At 39.0% G+C, this 23318-nt stretch overlaps 1 protein-coding gene and 1 long non-coding RNA gene across 2 annotated transcripts; one reads left to right on the top strand and one right to left on the bottom strand.

Moving 5' to 3' along the window:
* TNFAIP6 (TNF alpha induced protein 6) lies at positions 1 to 16879 on the bottom strand. Its single transcript, XM_072789180.1, has 6 exons — positions 16697 to 16879; positions 12529 to 12666; positions 10603 to 10764; positions 6632 to 6860; positions 4544 to 4584; positions 1 to 1145 (listed from the first exon to the last, which is right to left on the bottom strand). Exons 1-6 carry the CDS (start codon positions 16788 to 16790, stop codon positions 976 to 978), a joined length of 834 nt encoding a protein of 277 aa, XP_072645281.1. The 5' UTR covers positions 16791 to 16879; the 3' UTR covers positions 1 to 975.
* Positions 10426 to 23282, top strand: LOC140611995 (uncharacterized). Its single transcript, XR_012013344.1, has 4 exons — positions 10426 to 10864; positions 18059 to 18219; positions 21504 to 21634; positions 21763 to 23282. It is a non-coding gene; the product is annotated as an uncharacterized lncRNA (long non-coding RNA).
* The last annotated feature ends 36 nt before the right edge of the window (positions 23283 to 23318 follow it).

Below are 23318 nucleotides of genomic sequence, written 5' to 3'. Positions count from 1 at the left end.
TGACAGTAAATAAAATTAACCTTTAATAAAAATTGTAAGAATCAAACTTCACATAAAATGAAATTGCAACATATATGACAGACATGAAATTATATATCTGATATATACTGATTTCTTTTAAATTAATAAAAGATTGTATAAGTAAAAAGGTGAAAGACATGAAAAAATAATTCACAAAAGAAATAAAAATAAATAAACCAACCATCAATCTCACTGTAAATTCAAACCATAATGATAAGTCACTTTTGCCCGTAAAAAAAGGAAATTGTATTTTTTTTTTAAAGCTGTACATTTATTACTTTTTAAAAGTAAACTCCACCCCTCAATGTGGGGCTCAAACTCATGACTCTAAGATCAAAAATTGCATGCTCTACTGATTGAGCCAGCCAGAGACCCTAAGAAAATTCTATTTTAACTAATATCTAAGCCAATAATTCTACTTCAAGGACCCTATCCCAAATAATTAGAGAGCTGTACAAATACATATGTTCAAGGATATTTATTGCAGCAATATTTATGAAAGCAACATAAAATTCCTACAATAAAGTATGGAGCAATCATACCATGGAATATTTTACAGCTGTTCAAACTGTTTTGCAGAATACTCAATGATATGGGAAAATCCTCAAACCATAAAGTTCAAGGTTAAAAATACTAAGATATTAAACTGTTCATGGACCAGGATCCCCAAATTTCAAATACAAATACGTATAGATACATATACCACAAATTAAAAAATAACTAAAAGAAACAGATATATAAATGTTAATGCTTGTTATTTTTATGCAGTAGGATTATGAGAGATTTTGTTTTCTCATTTAAAGCTTTCTGTATTTTCCAATTTCCCCCAAAGTATCAGATATTGCCTTTCACATTTAGAAAAATAATAAATAAATGTTATTAATAATAATATAAAAGTGAGATCAAAGGGCTTCCAAAAGATGCAAACATAAACACTGAGTGTCCTTTTTTGTTTTATAAATGGCTAAATCTTCCAGCTAAAAAGTTCTTATTTCCAGTAGAAGTAGTGCTTGTGTTTTTTCCTTGACTGGATTTGGATAGAGGATCCACTGCAATGTACTTGATTTGGAAACCTCCCGCTGTCACTGAAGCGTCACTTAGAAACTTCAAGGTCATGACATTTCCTGGGGAGGAGAATGCAAAAAAACAAAGATGTTACTCTGCTTTCATTTAGCTGGCAGTTCAAAGACTCCTCATTCTTACAGGAGAATATAAAAATTCGTGAACCAGACTCCCGGAATTGAGAGCTGGATTCTCAAGCTGTAGAGTCCGTGCTTCCTCTGCCGCGTGTAGCAGGGGGAGAGACTGTCCTATTCTCTCCCCTGGCCCTTCAATCTGTCCTTCAGGAAATTTTGTCTATTCTGTTTTAAAAGATATTCTTTTAAAAAATGAAAAAAAAAAAAGGTATTCTTTAGGGACACCTGGGTGGCTCAGCAGGTGAGCATCTGCCTTCAGCTCAGGGCATGACCCCGGGGTCCTGGGATTGAGTCCCGTGTAGGGCTCCCTGCATGGAGCCTGCTTCTCCCTCTGCCTGTGTCTCTGCCTCTCTCTCTGGGTCTCTGATGAATAAATAAATAAAATCTTAAAAAAAAAAAAAAAGCTATTCCCTTATAGAAGGAATGGCCACTGAACTACAGGAGAATGTCAGGCAGTTTAAGCCAATGAGATATGGGTGGATTATTTATAAATGATGTTAGGGCAACAAGCTTTATGTTGCAAGAAACAAAGCCACAACCCTAAATCCCTACTTTACACAGAGTGCTTAAATGCATTTAACCTGTGTTAAAGACCAAGCTGTGCTTAAAAATAAAAAGGAAAATGTTATTATATAAAATAAAATATGAGAATATTTTTTGTTTTTCACCAGGGAAAGGTCTTCTTAATCCACATCACAGATCCAGAATTCATTACAAAAAACCCCCAAATAACCCAAAAAACCCCACCTACATTGAATGCTCATTTTTGCCAAGCACAGCTTTAAGTGCCTTTCATCTATTAAGTCATTTATTCCCCACAACACTATGAGGTGGATATTATTAAAATATTTATTTTATAGGTGAAATTGAGGCATAGAGAGCCCGGTTTGAGTAGCTAGCCCAAGGGTGCAAAGCTAACATGGTGGAACCAGATTTGAGCCTGGTGCAGTCCACTACTTGCTCTTATCCACTACACTTTCCTCAGACTTGGAAGAGTTGCCTAAATTAAAAACAAACAAAAAATAACATTTCATAGGTTACTCGATATATACAAAGTGGCACTGTAGGGCCAGTGCCAATTTGGCAGCATCTACTGACACTTAAAATGAAATCACTTGTGCTTTCAGAATTTCACTTCTAGGAATCTACTCTTAAAAAAAAAAAAAAAAAAGGAGCACTGCAAAGTCGAGGTTTAAAAATATCTGGTGAAATGGCCCAAAAAAGGGAAATCAGAAAAACCATCTTTAGGACTTTAAATATTGGTACATCCATACGGCAACCTGTAGGCAATCATTAAAATGAATTTGGTGATCTACATCCTGTATGCTGACTTGGAAATATGTCCATGATATCTGTGTAAATACTGTTTATATAGGAAAACACCTGGCAATGGCCACTCTGCAGTCACTCACTGCCTTTCTTGGGTGCAGAGAGATGAGAGTGGGCATATTCTTATTTTATATACCTTTTATTAAAGTGGTGTAGTTTATGGGTAGTTTTTAGTTCATTCATTTTCTGATTTTGTTTTTTAATATAAATCTCCTCGCGTGAATAAGCACATATTTAAAAAGAAAACTAGATCAAAATGTTAACAGTATATCCTTGACTGGATTATGCTTCAAATATATTTTAAAACTTTTTCTATTACTTGGTATCAATTCCCTCCTCTTGCTGTTTTGCTGAATCTTTGGCTATTTTAACTGTGTCCTGTTCTGTGTGTTGGTTTATCTCTCTGAATAATAAATTGTGTGGGTTTTTTTTTTTTTCAATTCCTTGCAGTTGTGTTAGAAAAACACTGATTTGATTACGCTTGCAGTAAGTTTTTTCTATTTTAGACAAAACAAGAAAAATGTCAAGTTTCAGGCTTTGATTCTCCCTGTTTCTTTCTTTTTTTTTAAATAGAATTCTCACCCCCTGAACTACCTCCTACAGCTCCTATCTTCCTGTAACTTTCTGTTAACGTAAAATATGCTCTCAAGAAAAGAATGAGATAAACAATTTAATAGGCTGTCCTCACTAGGAAGATGCTAACACAGAATGAATAGCTTTTTTAGCATTAATCATTCAAGGACTGAATAGGAAGTTCCATCTCTTGTAATAATGACGCATAAATGAGAATTTCATGAGAACTCCGTGCACCTCAGGGCTAGGGTGTGGGAGTAATTCAGCTAGTGGTATTTGAGCTTAAGGACTACTTAGAAATTGCAATGCAGTGTATTTTGTTGTTTTTAGTTGCAAAAACATTATGATCATTTTTTTTTTGACTTGGAGGAAAAAGAGCAAGTAAGAATGCCAACTACTAGTGCTGGGGGTGGAAATAAAAAGAAAAAAAAAAAAAAACAAGAACACCCAAGAAAGTGAAGATTCTTAGCTAGAAAATATCCGTATAGGCCAATGGCAGTAGTATTGCTTATTGAAGTAAATATATTTGACTACCAGCTCATTGCTCCAGGCACATTGTATAGAACCAAGTCACAATGGGTCCCCTGGGGAGCTCAGTGGGTGGGCCTCTGCCTTTGGCTCAGGGCGTGACCCCGGGGTCCCTGGATCGAGTCCCACATCGGGCTCCCTGCAGGGAGCCTGCTTCTCCCTCTGCCTGGGTCTCTGCCTCTCTCCGTGTCTCTCATGAATAAATAAATAATATCTTTAAAAAAAAAAAAAAAGACCAAATCACAAAATTCACAGGAGTTAAAAAGTTCTGGAGCTCATTACCAACCATAACTGGCCTTTTGAGGTTTACTATGCATAATTAGCATATTAAAAGCTCCCTGACATCTTCCAATAAAGAGACCAGTTTATCATTGTTCAAACTCAGGTTTCCCAAATTCGCTTGACCTTAGAGTTCTTTTCTCATGCAACACCTATTCAAAATGTGTCCTGCAGCTGTGTTCTTCACAGCCTCTGGGGCGTGCTGTACTAAGATACAAATGCACTAAGTGTGATGTAAAATTTTTTCAGTGACAGAAGGTATTTTTTAAACTTTTGATACTTTTGAAAATACTTTTCAAGCCTTTACTGATGAAACATTTGGTCTTTTATAACCACGTGTTACGGACGTCATAACCGACAGCAGTGTTCGGGGGTTTGCAGATTCCAGACCATCTCAGACTGTGTTCCTGCACCTGATGAGTTTACACATTTTTAGTGTAAGGAGTTGACATTAGTCTTTAAGTGGAAACACTGCATTTTACAAGCTGGTGAGCTACCTCTGTCCCAATGGTTCTCTCAACTTTAATAAAGGAAATAGTAATAACTACTGGGTTCTTCACTTTCAGTGACACTGGGAAAACAAATCCCAGTCCTACACCTCAATTTAGAGCCATTACCTGTACTAATGATGTCTTCTGGAAGCTCATCTCCACAGTACCTGAAAGGAAATTTTTTAAAAAGAGAAGTCACACAAAAGAATATTACACAGCTACTGGACATGGCTCTGACCTGTATTTAAAGTGCTTTATTTTCCTAAGCAATGGCTCCTTTTTCTATTGTTTGGGTTTTTTTTTTTTAAAACTTGAATTTGTAAGGGGAAAAGAGGGATTAAAACAAAGTTGGTTGTTTGAAATGACCTCAGTATAAATGAGATTCTTTTTTTTTTTTTTTTTATAAATGAGATTCTTAAAAAAGAATATGTGGCATTTCTACCTTGTGTACTTGCAAAACTATTTGTGTAGTAGACAATTTTAATCTGTTTGGAAAAATTTTAAATTTGATTCTGATTAATCCCATAAGTTTTCTTCATGGTTAAAGAGGACTAGGTGGATGGCTGATGGTATTAATAATCTGAATTCTAGAGTAGACTGATCTAAATGTGGAAAATTTTATTGGACTTCACAAGAGGGATTGATTTTTATCTGAATCATGACTTGAAAGGAACTCCCTTGTACATTACATAAAAGGGACGAATTTATCACATAATATAAATCCAATAAATAACAAATCAGTCTATTGAAAACCTTTAAAAAAACAGTATATGATTTTATCTAGGGCTATAACTGATTTCTGAAACTAGGTTTAGAATGAAAATGTCACCTTGATTCTCAAGGTAGGATGTCCATTCTTTCAATAAATACTTTGCTCTTAATTTCTCCAACCCTGTTTCATCTCTTCTTCAAACTATGTTTTAAAACTATTTGTACTTTTTCCCATAGCAGCAAGATAAAACAAAACAAAGAATTTCCCTCCAAAAATCATTGTTTATTTATGCAAGAAGTGCCTTTGTTTCTCTTTGTAGTTAAGTTACACATTTCTTTTTTTTTTAAGTTATACGTTTCAAAGTCACAGCAAACTACTGAGTGTATCATTTTTAAGTGTCCTCACTACTATTTTCTTTCATTTAATTATTGTTATGGATAATAGAAAATTGATAACTGATAGTCTATTAATAATGGATAGTCTCAGATATGCGTTATTTGGTAGGGGGCTAAATAAATAAAATACATAATTATATGCTCTGATTTGTAATATTTTGTGAGATAAAGTTTAAACTACACTGAAGATCTGGGATGGCAACACAGAACTGTATCCCAGCGTGTTGAAAAACCAAGGTAGAAATATTGAGGAAAGGAGCACTTGTTTTTGTGGCAAAGAAAGCTATTTTAGGGGTGTCTGGGTGGCTCAGTCAGTTAAGCATCTGCCTTGGGCTCAGGTCATGATCTCAGGTCCTGGGATCGAGCCCCACATTGGGCTTGCTGCTCAGTGGGGAGCCTGTCTCTCCCTCCTGCTCTCCCTCACCATCTCTTGCTCGCTCTCTCCCTTTCAAACAAATAAACAAAATCTTAAAAAAAAAAAAAAAAGAAAGTATTTTAAAGACAATGTCCATTGTACAGGTTTAGGTAAATTTTGTGAGAAGGGGCTATACTTTGCTTAATTCTTACATTTATAATGCTTTAACACAATGCTTTGTACATAGAAGAAAGGCAATCGTTACTGAATTTATAATTAATTTTAGGAGGTTGATAGTAATTACAATACTTAAAAACCCCAACAAACTTCTCAATTCACATGTCTTCGTCCTCCTTTTGTTAGTTGAATTCTGAGGTCTTTTAATTTTTTAAATTTTTTTTTGAAAGTTTTGTTTAAGTAATCTCTAGACCCCACATGGGGCTTGAACTCAAGACCCTGAGATGAAGAGTTGCACGCTTTTCTGACTGAGACGCCCTGAGGTCCTTCTAAATAGACTATTTGATTCTTACAACTTAACAGTAATCAAAAGTCAGCTGTCACTGTTTTAGTTATAAGAACATGCAGCAGCTGACTGGCATCACCTATGAAGAAAAATCTTTGCTAAAAGGGATATGGTGTTGCAGGGAAGTAGAAATACTAGATAATCAATAACTGTGGGGACCTTAAAGAAAATTAAATATCAAACAAAACGTTGGAGGTATTTTTAACTCCTTAATATGGGAAACACATACCTTCCCACAAAACCATGGACGTCATCGTAACTGTCATATATTTCAACATAGTCAGCCAAGCAGGCTGGGTCATCCTCAAGGTCAAAGTCCAGAAAGCTCAGGTGAACACGCTGACCATACTTGACTCTAATGTGCCAGTAGCAGATCTGGTTATCATCATACTCATTTGGGAAGCCTGGAGATTTAAAAATTCGCTTTGGATCTGTAAAGACTCCACCACACTCCTTTGCTGAAATGGATACAATGAAAAAAAAAAAAAAAGAAAAGAAAAGAAAGAAAGCATTAGAAGAAATATAACCTCTGTTTTAAGCTGATATGCACTTCTTAGCTCCTATTTATTACTTTTAATGATATATTAAATATGTATTCTTACAGCTAAAGAATGAATGTTTTCATTATTCATCACTAAATTCTTTCAAATGAATATAGACTGAATTAAAAGATAAAATAGCAAGAAAAAATAGCAATTTAACTAATTGGGCTCCTATTTACTTTTTTTGCTTTTTATCTTCTTAGCTTAGAATGCACAAATCTCAGGGCTCAGTGATCTCAGGGTTGTGGGGTCAAGCCCCACACTGGGTGTAGAGATTACTTAAAAATAAAAAACTTTTTAAAAGAATGCGTGTCTCATGTGTACATGCTCATGTATTTTGATGACTGTGTATACCCACGTTACCAACAGCCCAATCAAGACGGCTGGGATTTTGTCCTTTGTGTTGTTTTGTCAACACTGTATCTTCAGAGACTTGGGCACGTAGGATAATGAGTCAGAAAAATTCTGTTTGGAAAATCATGATAGAATTTCAGGATCACAAGGGACCTTGAAGGTCATTCTAATCCAGTTAAAAGGAATAATTTATGACCATTCTATATGCCTTTCACTGGTTTTAAATTATCGCCTTAATCCTAATATTTGAGGATTTGATGGAGATATTCATCTTTGGTTTTTTATTTTTTCTTTTTTTCTTTTTCATGTTTGGTTTTTTAAAGTCATTTATCATTTTATAGATTTCTGTCCTGCCTTCTAACTTGGTATGAGAACAAACAATCAACCTCTGCCAGAACCTGTGATTATATAGTGTGACCTGGTGGGAAATGTATGGAGAAGCCCTGGTTAATTTCAATTTCAGATCAAGTAAGTGTCTAATGTCTTGAAAAAAAGATCAATCTGGAAACTCAAAAATAATGTGAATGTTGGTGGTGATGGGGACTGTGGTAGCATTTGAAGACATTTTTCATTATATCAGAGGCTTTTTCCAAGAGTCTTATCCTTTCAAATAGCTATTAAAAAAATTGTGTTAGAATTCTTTTTTTTTTTTTTTTTAAAGATTTTATTTATTTATTCATGATAGTCACAGAGAGAGAGAGAGAGAGGCAGAGACACAGGCAGAGGGAGAAGCGGGCTCCATGCAGGGAGCCCGATGTGGGATTCGATCCCGAGTCCCCAGGATCGCGCCCTGGGCCAAAGGCAGGCGCCAAACCGCTGCGCCACCCAGGGATCCCTGTGTTAGAATTCTTAATGCCATAGAAGTTAAGGAAGCTTATCTCCCCAAGGGCCGAACAGGATCTTAGAAAGATAGAGGACTGACTAAGGAAGGTCAGGGATCTAGTCTGAGCTCTGTGACTATTCTATACTTCAAGTTTTTCATTGGTAAAGTAAATATGATCATGCCTCTCCTATAACCTACCTCACAGGGCTATTAAAGGATAGCAACATCAAAGATAACTTAAGGGTGTTAGGTAAAACGTAAGCTGTTCTTATTGTATTCTTGAATATTATATAATACTTAGATTATATGTGTACATAAGCATGTACAGTGCCAGCTTTTGCAGTGATTTGCTCTGTCCCATACCATCCTATCTCCGCTGTCTATCCCATAAGATAAGGAAACAATTCAAATATTGAGCTATTTGGTTGTCTATTTAGCTATCCAGCTCTGTGTTTTATTGGTTAATTATAATCATTGGTTTCTTTTTATGATATCATTATGATTTTTTTCATTCCAATTATTTTTCGTTGAACTGTTTCTCTCCCAGGGCTAGCTCAGGCTCACCACATCCTAAAAAATCAGCATGTCACTGAATCCAAAAGTAAGCTGAGAGTTGAGTAAGAACAAGTCTCCCAGGATTCGGTACAAATATTCCCAGAGTAAAAAAGGATTCAGCTTGTCTGAGAAGCAAAAGCAATTTATAAAAATGTGTCAGTTAAGGTGGCGCTCTTATAAAAGGGCAAGGAAATACTGTAAGGAACTTTCCACTAGCACTTCTTCATCTCCCCTAGATCTTGACCTGTGGAAATGACTGAATAGATGCTCAGGGATCCTAAAGTCTATCAAGCAAAGGAAGAATCAGAGAATATACTTGGAAATAAAAGTGACTCTTGAGAGTAAAAAGAAGCCTGCTTGTATAAATATACTGAAGAAAAAGGAAGAGGGAGGACGAGAAGATATGGGAACTATTAACAATAAATAGAGAACTAAATATAACAGGTTTAACGTATGTCAAGGTGATTTGAAAATTATAGTCCTGCATAAATGCACTATACATATTTATTCATATTTTGTCTTAAGTGGGCATAGATGATGGCTCTAGGTTAAATTCTTTTCTACTTAGAATACAGATTAATTTGAGATAAAGATTAGTTACAAGCGTGAGAAATGGCTCTCCAATGGTTAATATCATTAAATAATAAATTCTATAGTAATATGCTAGACCTTCACTATAACTCGCTGTAACTTCACTATAGCGACTTTCTTATAAGGTAGATTGACACAGGACAACACCTGAGGATGCTTGGGATCATAAATGTGAGGAAGACTTGGTAACATATTGTAATTCTTTGTAGTATCCTCCTGGGGGAAATGTACCAAAAAAGAACAATCTATTTTTTCTCCAAGAACATGAACAAAGAATAGCTCTTTATGGTAATTATGTTGAATCAATTTTCTTTTTTTTTTTTTTTTTAAGATTTTATTTATTTATTTATTCATGAGAGATACAGGCAGAGGGAGAAGCAGGCTCCCTGCAGGGAGCCCGATGTGGGACTCGATCCCAGATCCCGGGGTCACGCCTTGGGCTGGGCAGACACTCAACCCTTGAGCCACCCAGGCGTCCCTAATTTTCTTTTAAAAATTTTCCTAGCTACAATCAACCATGGGAAAATATAAATAAAAATATACTATATAATAAAACTAGTATATCCAGTATATCATTGTGAAAACAAACCACAGAGTGAGGGTTGCTTAGTTTGGAAGTTAAAGAATTTATACACAAAAAGAAATTAGGGGAAAAGTTTACTTGGTCTCTTTTTTTCCTCCATTCTATCAAAGGGGTAATTTTGAACAGTTAACATTTGGTAGTATCACTTTGTTGTTTGGGCTAATTAACCATGACAAGTTTATAAGCTGCTTTTTTTTTTTCCTTTGTGGTTAGGAATAGAAAAAAGACCTGAATCTGGGATCCTGCCCTGCCTGCTAATTATTGGATATCTGATTTGGGGTAAGTTATTTAATTATCCAATTTCCTGATTTCTAAAATGGGTATAACAGGGACACCTGGGTGGCTCATCAGCTAAGCATCTACCTTCTGCCCAGGATGTGATCCTGGAGTCCTGGCTCCAGTCCCACATCGAGTCCTGCATCTTGGGAGAAGGGAGCCTGCTTCTCCCCCTGCCTGTGTCTCTGCCTCTCTCTCTGTGTCTCTCATGAATAAATAAATAAAATCTTTAAAAAATAAAATAAAATTGGTAGAACGATAGCTCCTTGCAGAGTCATCACGAACGCTGACGGTGTAGATGAGGAGCATGAGGCAGTGTCTGGCCCAGCATAATCACTCTGTAAATGGTTGTTGTTATTAATAGTCATCATCACCAAGTTGATTTATCTCTGGGAGAAGGAGCCATTTGTTTTTAATAACCTCTTAGTAACATGTAACGGTTTTAGCAAAGTATAAAATTATAATTTTTAACAAACCATGTGGGTTGTAGCAATAGGCATCCCATCTTTCACTCCTATTAAGACGGACTCCATAATCAATAATACCAGTTTTTCCAAATCCACAGTTGGGCCCCGGTTTCACAATGGGGTATCCAACTCTGCCCTTGGCCATCCACCCAGCAGCGCAGACGTGAAATCCTGCAAGAGAAGGAAAGGATTATGGACTAACCAGTAAACCCCTCAGCTGAGTGAAGGTCATCTTAACAAAAGTGGCCCCTTCTCAACTGCCCAAAGCCAGGTAGGTAAAAGGAGAAAAATGGTTTTCTTTCTTTAATTTTTATTATTTTGAAAAACGGTTCTTAAAAAAAAAAATAAAATAAAATTTGAATACATATAAAATATAACATCTGACTTTTACTAGAAAATGATGTCTTACTTGAAAAAAAAAAAAAGAGGCAGATGGACTGGAAATCATAATCCCATGGATGTGAAAACAATCCAAGTTCAGAGCTGGCTCCGTTTCCTAAATGACCTATCTAGTGCCATGAAATAATTTTTGAAATTACCATCAGTCCTGGAAAATAATTTTTTTTCAAATGATAATTTAATTAATTTCTATTCCAGGACCAATTAAGATTTGCTAATATGTCTAAAAATTTGAATAGGGATAAACGTGCTCATTAATTCTGAACAAAGCGTCAGCCCTGTTTTCCCTGCCCAGCTTCAGAGGCTGTTTCAATGTTGGCCGCTGCCACCCAGGAGCGGTTCTACTACAGGTCCGGGAAGCCAGCAATGGCTCGGCCTTTGTGTCTGTCGTGCCAGGTACCGCACCCCGACCGCTCTGTGGGTCTAGACTGAGCAAGGTGCTGGCCGGACTTTGCAGATTTTTAGAGAACAGTTTTATTTTTGTCCTGAGAAATACGTATAATAGCAGCATAAGCTTTGCCAGGTGTTTTTTTGTTTTTGTTTTTTATCAGCAAAGGGGTTTCTTCAGTGGAGAAGAGAGTTCCGAATGGGGGTGGCCTTTTGGATTCTCTTGTAAATCCACGTAAAACCACCAGGAGAGATGATCATGGTGCATTTTTTTTTCCCCTAAAAAGAAGGAACTAGCACTAGTTAATCACTGCCTTTGCACCAGGTCTCTGGTCATCATCGTCTCAGTTTCTTTTTCCTGCCGTCTTACAACCTGCTTATCTTTCTTTTGATCCTCAAGTACAACTGCATTCTCCCACTTACCCTACAGAAATCGGGGAAAAGGGGTACCCGGGGAGCACAGTCGGTTAAGCATCTGACTTTTGGTGTCAGCTGGGGTCGTGATCTCAGAGCAGTGATTTCAGCGTTGGGAGATGGAGGCCGGCCTGGGGCTCCTCGCTCAGTGCAGTCTGCTTGCGACTCTCCCTCTCCCACTGCCCCTCCAACTCCCTGTACCCCCCACCCAACATGGGCGCGCTCTCTCTCTCTCTCTCTCCTCTCTCTCTCTCTCTCTCTCTCAAAATACATAAATCTTAAAAAAAATTTTTTTTGAAAAAAAAAAAGTCACCAAATTCAGTATTTCTTCTACCAAGCATCAGTAGAAATTTCTTTGAAAAACTCATCACGGTATAACATTTCACATCGAAGGAAACCCAGGCGGGTGTTAAGATAGAGCAGTGGTACAAATGAGTAGAAGTATTAAATCAGGAAGGAATTGGAGTGATGTTGGGATAATGAGCCTTTGTTCTCCTCTGACTTCTAATTCTATTAGGTCACAATGTTTTGTGACCCTGGGTAAGTGGTGAGCACTAAGAACTCCCCCTGGTTCTGGGCAGAGCAGGTGGGCCGAGCCAGAGAGCAGAGAGGTCACGGGGCTTCGAGAACTTCTGGAAGCCCCGGAGAGAGACCCTGTGAAGGGGCCACAGGAAGGTGGGATCCCACCCTCCCCGGGGGTGAAAAAGGAGAAAATCCGTAGGTCACACGCGTTACCGATTTTGCGGGCCGCCTCCAGCTGCTTGTAGGTGGCGAGCCGGCCGCCCTCGAACTCGCACACGGCCTTGGCCTCGGCGTACGTGAGCCTGTAGCGGCCCGAGCGAGCTTCCCGGTGGTACACGCCAGCTGCCTGTTCTGCGAATTCACAAAAGGCCGTGAACACACTAGGTAGGATCCATCCTGGCAGAGCATCCATCCATCCTGGTGGCCTCCCCAGGGGCCTGCGCAGCCCTGCTTCCTGCCAAGGAGTTTCCTGGGCCAGTGGCCTCGGGTGGGTACGTTTCATGGTTAGAAAGCTTTTTCGGGGAAAATATGAATGAGGGGAATTTTAGAGAAATTTGAGGACATGGAGGAAACTGGAGGCTAACTTATGTTTCTGAACTGATGCCCTGAAAGAAAGCTGCAAACCAACACTGGGTTTCTGCACTATTGAAAGGTGACAAAGTTTTGACTTTTTTGGCTTTCTTTTTGGTCAGTTGAGAACTTGGAAGGGTAAACGGGGGGGGGGGGGGGGGGGGAGGGAGGGCAAGAGAAACCAATGGAAATTGATCCGCTCTGTAGGCTCACAAAGGTGGAAGAAAATAACCCAAAATATCCGTTTGAGGGAAGTGACTAATGCGACATAACTGAGAATTTAGTAAACAAATCAAAAACTACGGGAAGGTGTAAAGGAATCCCAAGCAAATAAGGACAGCGTTAAGGAAAAAAAATATAGATTCAAACACAGCAAAGAAAAAGTTGGGCACGGCGAACTACCAGTTGCCAAATTCTTTATCTGGTTTGTCTTTTTTTTAGTTTACGTGCTGTTCCCAACATATTTTAGGGTGTAAGTCAGAATGGATTGTCTTCCAGGACATCACTGTTTAAATTGTTTTGAGTTTGGAGTGCACTTTGCCATAGAAACAACGTGAGACGTTTTCCAGGACAATAATCATAACACCAGCTCTAATGGTTCCGTGTAGACGACCAGATTGTGATGAAATCTTGGTGCTGTGACCCTTGGTTCCGTGTAGATGACCAGATTGTGATGAAATCTTGGTGCTGTGACCCGGACAGCCCACCACCCATAAGGTGACTCCTGAGGAAGACACAGGTCCCTGGGCCCGCAGCAAGACACGGGCCCCCAGGCTGAGGCCGACACCCGGCCGTTCACGGAGGTGCTGCTGCCCCCTTGTCCTGCCCCTGCGGCCTGCGAGGTGTCCCCACATTTCACAGTAAAGTCCCGACACTTATGCACCGAAGACCACGGTCAATCGGAAGCTCAAGGCCAGGGGACGCGAGGAACATCAAAGCTCCCCCCGTCCTCCGAAGGTCGCCTCCTGCCCTAGAGCCCCTCGTGTGGTGAAGCCTCCTTCACCGAACTGTGGCTGGTTTCCAATCTGGTTATTTTGAAAATATGCCATGTGGTTTGCCAAGTGCTGAGGATCGAGTCCTGGTCTCAGGCGACCCGGACACGAGTGGGCAGGCCATGGAAGCGCCTTTATTTTGAAGTAAGAGTACCAAGAGTTTTGGTAGAAAAAGGGGATGTGTTGAGCTTTCTCCTGTATCATATCAGAGATGATCAAAAATGTTAAAATTGTGTATGTTCCCTGAGAATATAGGCTATCCGGTCTTTACCAGTAGGAATTAATTTAACGTCTACACATGTTTCTCAAACTAAGATTTCCTTGTGTTTTACTCCCTAATCAAAATGTGACGTTCATAGGGAGAAATTAATTAACAGAGAGGTTTTTGAAAAACAATTTTAAGCTTTCGTCCAGGTGATTTTTCTTAAATTTCGAGTCCTAGAACTCATCTAGTAGTAAGATAGTAATTTAAATGGTGGAAATGTAGCCTTTTAGCATGTTATTTATTTATTTATTCATTCATTCATTTTAGCATTTTATGATAGCGTTTTAAATTCATTAAATCGTATTCTATATTTTTCCTGAAAGAGCAACAAACTTCCTATTATTTTGCCTTTGAACAGTTGAAATCTCGTATGTGTTTGACAATTTTAAGTACACATTTATTTGAAAGTATTCCTCAATTCAGAATTTTAAACTACTAAGCTGGTCCTTTGTCCAATGAGTCATAATTTTAAAAGTTTTACCTTTCAGAAGGAATAATTTATTCATTTTTATAGCCCACAGTCATTCATTCAAACTGAGTCTTTAACCAACCCTTGTTCTCCTGTTAGCATGGGACGACAGGGGCACGTTGGCTCTAGTTTCTCCTCCTGGTTCTGTGACCTTGTACAAACGACTGCCTACACCTCGGTGTCCTCATCTATCAAATGGGAATAATGATAGCTTTGGAATATGTAAATCATTAAAACCTACGAGCATGACTTCTGGATCCTAGTAGGAGCTCAAGATAATGTTACTTGTTCTTCTTTTTTAAGATTCAATACAATGGCTGAAAAGAAGTGCTTACCTGGGCAATTTTTATTTTCATAATCTATGTAAATTAGTTGAAGTGTCTTGTCCTTATCATTAAAACATTTACTATTTAAGGAATCATAATTGCCATTTAAGGAACTGGAAGATGCCACAGTTAAAAATGAACCTTAGCGGTCCCCTGCTTTGACTTTCTCATTTTACTAGTATAGAACTGAGGCCAAAAGCTTAAAGTGCTTTGTTTTGTGATAGTTACTAGCAGATTCCTACCTTCCTACCCAACTCTCTTCCTTCTCTAAATAGTTCTTAATACCATATTGACCTAACCAACTGTAAACAATTTGTGTTAGCCTGACTGGTCAATAATTTGTCCCAGATTGAAGCAATTTGCAATTACCCTGAGCCTCAGATTTGCAGCATACACTATTAACATTTGGGTGCGCTCCCCTCTACCTCTAGGACAGAACTTCTATTGTCCATGTTCACATTTTTGTAATATACAGCATCACTTAAAAAAATACAACAGCTCCAAATTGCTTGATCATTAGAGATTTTGACAGCGTTTCAAGGTTTGTGCATGTGGATTTACATCTTACCAGCTTTACGGCAGTTTTTTCCACTTGTAACAAATGTGTATATTTCTTAGGTTTGGGGATGTGCAAGGAAATAAACAAAGAGACTTGTTCACTCCTCGAGAAAGTCCCAGACCCCATCTTGGCCAAACGGATCGCACTGTTCAGCATGAAACTAGTTCACAGGCTCAAGCTGAAGGGGGCAAGGCTGTGCATTGCAAATCGAGCTTTTTAATGAAATCCGCATGGCTGCAGTTATTTCCAGAGAGACACATGCTGAAAGGGAAAATATTCCACAGCCATGTGCCTCCTGGCAAGCATAAAACCAAGATCTAGGTTAATTTTGGTTTCTCTGTATTTCTTTACTTTATACAAGAATTTGTCGATTTTCTTCTTGAGCGATTAAAATTTTTTTCACAATCACACACAGTGATGAACATAAAGCAATGTTAATTTGTGGCCTGAGAAAGCATAGTTTAGAGTGCCATACAGGGTATTTTGAGTTTTCCCTATTTAGCCTTTTTTGGTCTATTGTTTATATTCACAGGCGCTTGTCATTCCTTACATTTAACAAAACAAAACAACACAAGAAACTTTCCTTGTCTAACAAAAGGGGTAGAAAAGTATTTATATGGATAGCTCAAGCAAGAGGAATCAAAGTGGTGAGACTCCATTCAGAAATACAAGCTTTTCTTCATTTGTTCTGCATTACAAGGTGGCTTTGCATCAAACTAGTCCAAAGATGTTTGGAAAAAGCAAGATATCCATTACAGGTCAGAGAACACAGGCACATGATTATAAAATCATTGTATATCCCAATTTACCTGTGATGTTTCTGTTGTGGTTACCTGCTATGAAAGCTGAATGCAAATGCATTGAAGTAAATACAAAATACGGTGTTAATATTTTGCTCAACTTCCCATACTCTATACCATCACATCTGCTTTGAAAACTATTTTTTTCATATGGAATATAAATATTAACTTCTACTGAAGAGTTCACTTTATAAAAAACTATTTTTTAACTTTAGAAAGCAAGAACAGTCATTTTTTTTAAGGCACGTGCATTCCAATAGCTGTTTTTCCTCAGCATTTTGTTTTAAAACAGCAGCCTTGAACAGAACAGAAAACTTTACTTTTCTCCTTCGACTCACTTCTCCACTAATTCAAAGAAGTAACGCCCCCAATAAGAAAGCTCATGAGTGAAGTTTCTTACCAAGCCATATAGAGTTATGAAAAATCCCATTGTTGAATCCCCATCCGTGCGCCTCTTCCCACAGCAAGACAAATAAGGAAATAAAGATGATCATATCTTAGTTGTAGAGAAGCAATAGCCTGTTAGAGGCTGCTCAGGATAAGCTCTCCAAGCAGAGGCTGAAATGTGACTGAAACATCTGGTTTCCACATCTTTTAAATGGTTTTTTTCAACTGTGAGGTCAGCAAGTACTCTCCAATGGGGTTTTTCACTGTAGCGTTACACAATTAACTCAGTGTCTGAAGCAAATCCTCTGACTCATTTGCATTGGCAACCAAAATTAAGGATATAGCATGATCATCTACACTTTAAAATTCATGTACTTGGAAAGTGGTTCGTTCAGTCTGTCTGTCACACACATTTTTCAATTAGGAAGTTTGTGTAACTCGCTGAATCTACAATTCAACAGTGATTAAAACAAAAACAGAAAACTTTGGTAGGAATTTTAAGAGAAAACCCTGAATGTCTTATTTGCAGTAAGTCCATTATAGAGCGTGGGGTCTAGGGTCAAGCACTCATCTTGAACTTGACACTGGTAATGTTACTGTAATTTTCATTAAATATTGCCAAGCTTGTAGAGGAAATTTAAAACAAAGGTGTACATAGTTTGGTAAATCCTAAGCTGTCTCCAGTGATGTCTTTACCCTCTGTCTGTGTGTGTCCTGGCGTGGATCTCTTGCAGACCTTGGTTTATTGTGGTCAGCAGGTCAACACATCAACTTCCAGAAAAGTAGCTCCATCTCAGAGCTTGAGGACACATCCCAGCAGCTCTGGGGTACCTTATTATATATTTTTTTAATTTTTTTATTTATTTATGATAGTCACAGAGAGAGAGAGAGAGAGGCAGAGACATAGGCAGAGGGAGAAGCAGGCTCCATGCACCGGGAGCCCGACGTGGGATTCGATCCCGGGTCTCCAGGATCGCGCCCTGGGCCAAAGGCAGGCGCCAAACCGCTGCGCCACCCAGGGATCCCGGTACCTTATTATATAACACAAATTTCTTGAAGATCGGGGGAAAGGGATTGAGGGGGGTAGATAGAGTTAATAAAGACATGACCCTAGCTTCCCCCCACTCTAACTTTGAAGGTGATCAAAATAAAAGGTGGTAATTAATAGTAGTAAAGTCAGCATACCTTAAAATAGCTCAAGCTTTCCACTCCTTTTGTGGAGGGTCCGTGGATCTAGCGATAGGCCCATTGCTCTGATGCTAGTGCCATTTCCCGTTGACTGACAGCCATCTGGGGGCAACGTTTTAGTTTTTCTACTCTTACTGCCAAATTGCTTTCCATATTCATTTCTCTCGTGCTGTCTTCGTCCCTCCAGTGACTTGGAATCCTTTGAAAATGCCAACTTTCTGGACTTGCCTGGTCTGAAGTTAGCCTGGAATCCCCTAGGTGTCTTTGCACTGAACATTGAAGGCTTGCTCTCATCTCTCCTGGAAAGAGCAGTTGTGAGGACGCAAAATTCACTGGATGCTCGCTGAGGTATGCATAAAATTATTAGGGTTCAAAATCTCTATTTTGGCCCCACAACAAATGAGAAATGAGGAATTGTATCCCAGCTCACTGAGAGGGTTAGAGAGTTTCAGTTTGGTACAAAAAAGGATATAGTCTAGACCACGTGGGTGTGACTGTGAGGAACACAGCCGTGGTCAGAGAGAACAGGATGAATGGATAGTTGGAAGGAACAAACCATGACATTTTTCTGGAAAGTAGAATTATATGAGTATTTTAAGTTTGCGGTTTAGGAAGTAAATATAACACAAGGAAGGCTGCAGCACAACCATCACAGCTTCCTCTTCTTTGCCTGGTCACATATTTCCGGCTGTGCCCTTTCCACATTTCTTTGAAATACCCAATTTCCCCTGGCTCTCATTTATCAAAAGTCACTCTCAGGAAGGGGTTGGAAATTAATCTTTACTTAGGTCAAATAATTAACAACAACATCTTTGTTTATTTGCATTTTAATGAAGCCCCAAGTATAGGAAGGTATGAGCGGTGTTTTAACATGAAAATTTAATGATTGCTTTGATGGATTAACCCAATCCAGGTAGAGGACTTCATTTCCTCTCCCCCAACTCCCCAAAATACAAATATTTCCCCTTACCTCCATACAATGTTTGGAAACCCTACCCTCCCTTTCATCAAGCAAATTGAAAACCATGCCTAATAGATGTGGTCTCTGGTTTTGAGAGAGTGTTCATTTCTATTGTCAGACTGTTCTTTTGTTCTATTTCTATTGTGGAAGAAAAGAAGTGGATGAGGATTTTCTTTCTTTTTTTTTTAATAATAAATTTATTTTTTATTGGTGTTCAATTTGCCAACATACAGAATAACACCCAGTGCTCGGATGAGGATTTTCTATGGAAAACATGCAGTGGGGGATCGCCTGGGTGGCTCAGCGGTTGAGCATCTGCCTTTGAGCCTGGGGTGTGATCCTGGAGATCCCGGATCGAGTCCCACATCGGGCTCCCTGCATGGAGCCTGCTTCTCCCTCTGCCTGTGTCTTTGCCTCTCTCTCTGTGTCTCTCATGAATAAATAAATAAAATCTTTAAAAAAAGAAAAGAAAAGAAAAGATGCAGTGGGTATGAGTGGGAACTAAGGGGAGGACAAGTGGGGGAAGAAGAGTAGCAAAGGGAGTGTGGCTTATGAACTTCCCTTGGAAGTTGCCTAAGATAAGTAGGTATTCTTTCCAACTCTTAGCACTACCCAGGACGTGTATGGGGAGCGGAGAGAAGACACACTTTTCTCTTAAAAAAGTTCCTTTCAGGGGCTCAACAGATTACCAGTCAAATGCTCTACCTTTGTAGACCAATGCTGTGCCACACCTGCCTGCCCCAATCTCTTGATTGGCCCGTCCCAAGGTGTGCAGTGTCTCCTCTTGCTCCTGTCAGTTACTGACAGCACAGCAACACTTTTTCTTTTTTCTTTTTCCTCTTCTTTCCTTCTTTCTTTCTTTCTTTTTTCTTTTTTTTCTTTTCTTTTTTTTTTTTTGCAGAGGCAGCTCCCCTTTTGGTAGCTTTTCCACAATGTTCCAATACCCATATATCAAAGCAGCTACCAGATACCTAAAAACAGGATGGAGAGACCTCCACATCTGATTTGGTCTAAGCCTGCACTGAACAAGCTTGAGATCTCCTAAGCCAGCACAGTGGTTTAGTGATGTCACTGTTACACAAACTTAAAAAAAAAAGACTCTAAAATAGAATTTTAGATATCTGTCAGAAGATAAGAGGAGGCATATTAAGATTTTATTTTTATAAGCTCAGTCTCAGCTGGTAGGAAAAGATAGGAAGAAATGTCAGGTGGATGTGGACGGAGGAAGACAAGGAAAAGAGGGAAGAGAAACAAATTCCAAGAGATCTCATACATATCTGATGATATACTTTTAAAAAGACTGGATTTGAATAGCAAAATGTTGTAGGAAAATGCAATTCTTTGGCCATAGTATGAAAGCTAAAACACAAATTATATCATTTATTGATTATATTTTGTAATCTTGGAAAGAAAAAGGAAAAACAAGAGGAAAAGGAAAGGGTGGAGCTCAGTGAATTACAAAATATGTTAGCGAAAGACATCTTTAAGAACATTTCCAGTAAAGCTGTGAAATTATGCTACAGGAATGCCTCACCCATCCTAAAATCTTCATATGGACTAGTGCGGGAATAAGGACAATAATGGAAATTAAGATCATTCTAATTTAAAACAACTGGAGAGAATTTTTTTTTTTTGAGAGAGAGAGAAATTCTGATGCATGACGTAGAACAAGGTTAAATAAATAAAATATGGGGGTTCCTGATGGCTCAGTCGGTTAAGCCTCTGACTCTTGATTTTGGCTCAGGTCATGATTTCAGGGTTATCAGATCAAGCCCTGTGTTGGGCTCTGCGCTGAGGATGGAGTCTGCTTAAGAGTCTCTCTTTCCCTCTCCCGTGGCCTCCTCTTTCCCCCCAGCTTGCATATGTGCTCTCTCTTCTCTTAAAAAAAAAATAGGGATGCCTGGGTGGCTCAGCAGTTGACCTGCCTTCGGTGCAGGTCATGATCCCGGGGATCTAGGATCGAGTCCCCCATCGGGGTCCCTGCGAGGAGCCTGCTTCTCCCTCTGCCTGTGTCTCTGCCTCTCTCTATCAGTCTGCGTCTCTCATGAATAAATAAATAAATCTTTAAAAATAAATAAAAATAAAATAAAATAATATATGTGGCATTCCACTCATTAATTCAATAAATACTTAAGAATCTTCAAGTGGAAGGCTGCCAACTTTTACAGGGCCAGTGAGCAGGATAGGGCCTCCATTGAACAATGGCAAATATATGGAAAAGTGAAAGATTTAATTATTTTATATCAAAAAGCTTTTAGAAAGTGAATATGACACTGAAAGAGACCTGACGTTGGATTTCCCATAGAGGTGTGATAGTCAGTAGTAATGCCCACTGAGTGTTTCTGGTTCTCCATCTTCTGGAGGCACGTACGTACTCTATGGCTTTCCAGGGTTTGGTGGGATCATGCAATTGTTCCTGGGCCAATAAAATATGATCAGAAATGATATATGTTATCTCAGAGCCAAACACTTGATTGCCGATGCTCCAGAACCCTTTCCCTTGGCCCACGTGGAAGAAAACATTTGGGATGGTGGCTATTCCATCACTTGGATCCCTGATTAACTCCTGATGTTATGTTATATAGCATGAATGAAATATGAACCTTTATTGTTTTTTTTTGGGGGGGGTTGTTCCTACTGTTAGCATGACTTGATCTTTCCTGATTTATAGGAAGAAGTGAGCTTATATGGGTACTAAAGCAAAGGATAATTTCGGAAGACTGGGGGTCTATGGACGTTCAGATGCAAATATTAAGACAAGGACAAAGAAGAAGAGGAGGAGAGAAGAACAAGGAGGTGGAGGTAAAATTTTATTTACTTAACATCCTTCTCCTCATCCTACCTCCTTACAAAACGCAGTTCCCCAAATCTGCCTATGATCTGCCTTCCAAGGTTATTTACAGGTGTTCCCCTATATGCATTTATTCCAGTCAAACTGCTCCCTATGCCTGATAAGACCTGGAAACTCTACCTCCTTCTCCCCATCCCGTTGTCTCCCCTGACTCAGTGAGACGACCACAGAACTCATTGTTGGAAACTCAGAGACCACCTGGTTGGCATTTTACCAGTGTTGTGAATCCTTGCTATGCTGTCCCCCTTGTGTTGACCTGAAATCTTTCAGGTAAGTGAAAGATTCACTGCACTTAGGTGAGTGCAGCCTTCTTCAAAGAGAAGGATCTGTATCATCAGGGACAGCTTCACTTTTGAAGGAGGAATCATTTCCTCCTCCTCTGCCTTTATGTTCTGTTCCGTTGCTATGGGCAAGATCTTTGTGTCTCCTTCCACTCATCATCCCTTCTTTTAGTACAACAGGTGGGGCTAAAGGAAGGAGAGGAATCCAGCATGTCTCCCAGATGTCCTTTCACCACAGTTACCAAGCATCACTAGTGAGAGAAGTCCAAGACTTCCTCCTTGATTCCTCTCTTGCTCCACTTCCATGTGGCAGAGATTGTTAGATGATAACCACACCAGGTTCCCTTTCTATCTGGGCACAGTCATAGGCTACATTTCTCTGCCCCCCTCGGCAGGTAAGGTGCATGGAGTAGATGGCTAAGTTCTACTTAACAGAGTGTGGGTTAATTTGATGTATACTAGTTTCAGACCAGACCCGTAGGAATTTCCAGCAAGTAGTCACTCATTTGCATCTGATGACTAAATGAGGACTTCCATGGCCCTACCTGAAAGTATAGTTGGAAGGTAGAAGAGCCCAATGCTCTGTGTGACCAGATAGAGAGAAGTGCTCCAGTCAGGAGTATCAAGCACAAGTTTACTGTGTCAAGCTATAGAGATTGGGATGTACTTGTTATCTTAATCAATATAATACCATCATATTGTATTAGACCTTATTCTATCTGTATCCACCCTAGTCCATGATCTCATAGTCTCTTGTGTGGACTGTTATAAAAAAAAAATCTTATTTCTCTTCTTCCACTCTTGTTCCCTTATAAGTCATCCTCTGCATAGCAGCTTGAGTGGTCTTTTAAGAGCATAAATCAGGACTTGTAATTCCCCTGCTTACAAACCTATTTCCTGTGGCACTGAAAATAACATCGGTCTCCTGATGTTGGTTTCTAACCCCACCCTGCTCTGGTTCTCATCCACATCTGCAGCCTCCCCCACCCAGCTGTAACTTGAACGTGCCAAGCTCATTCTCACCAAAGGGATTTTGCAGTTACTGTTTTCTTTCTCTGGAGTGACCTCTCCATCTCTCTTGTGCTCAAATCTCATATTAATTACTACCCTCTTAGGGAGGCCTTTGTTGCTCAATCTAAAGTAGCCTCCTGTCACTTTTTGGGGAGGATCCTATTTTTTAAAGGTCAAGTTTATTGAGATATAATTTACATATGGCCAGTCACCCTTTATAAGGTATACCATTCTATGAATTTTGACAAATGCGTGCAATTCTGTAACTACCACAATCAAGATATAGAGAATTTTGGTCACCTGAAAAATTTCCCTCCATACTATCCTATTTTAAGTCTCTTCA

This window comes from Canis lupus, chromosome 20 (genome assembly GCF_048164855.1).
Source record: "Canis lupus baileyi chromosome 20, mCanLup2.hap1, whole genome shotgun sequence".
NCBI lineage: Eukaryota > Metazoa > Chordata > Mammalia > Carnivora > Canidae > Canis > Canis lupus.
The sequence above is the reverse complement of the archived record's forward strand: the minus strand, read 5'-3'. Positions and strand labels throughout refer to the sequence as shown.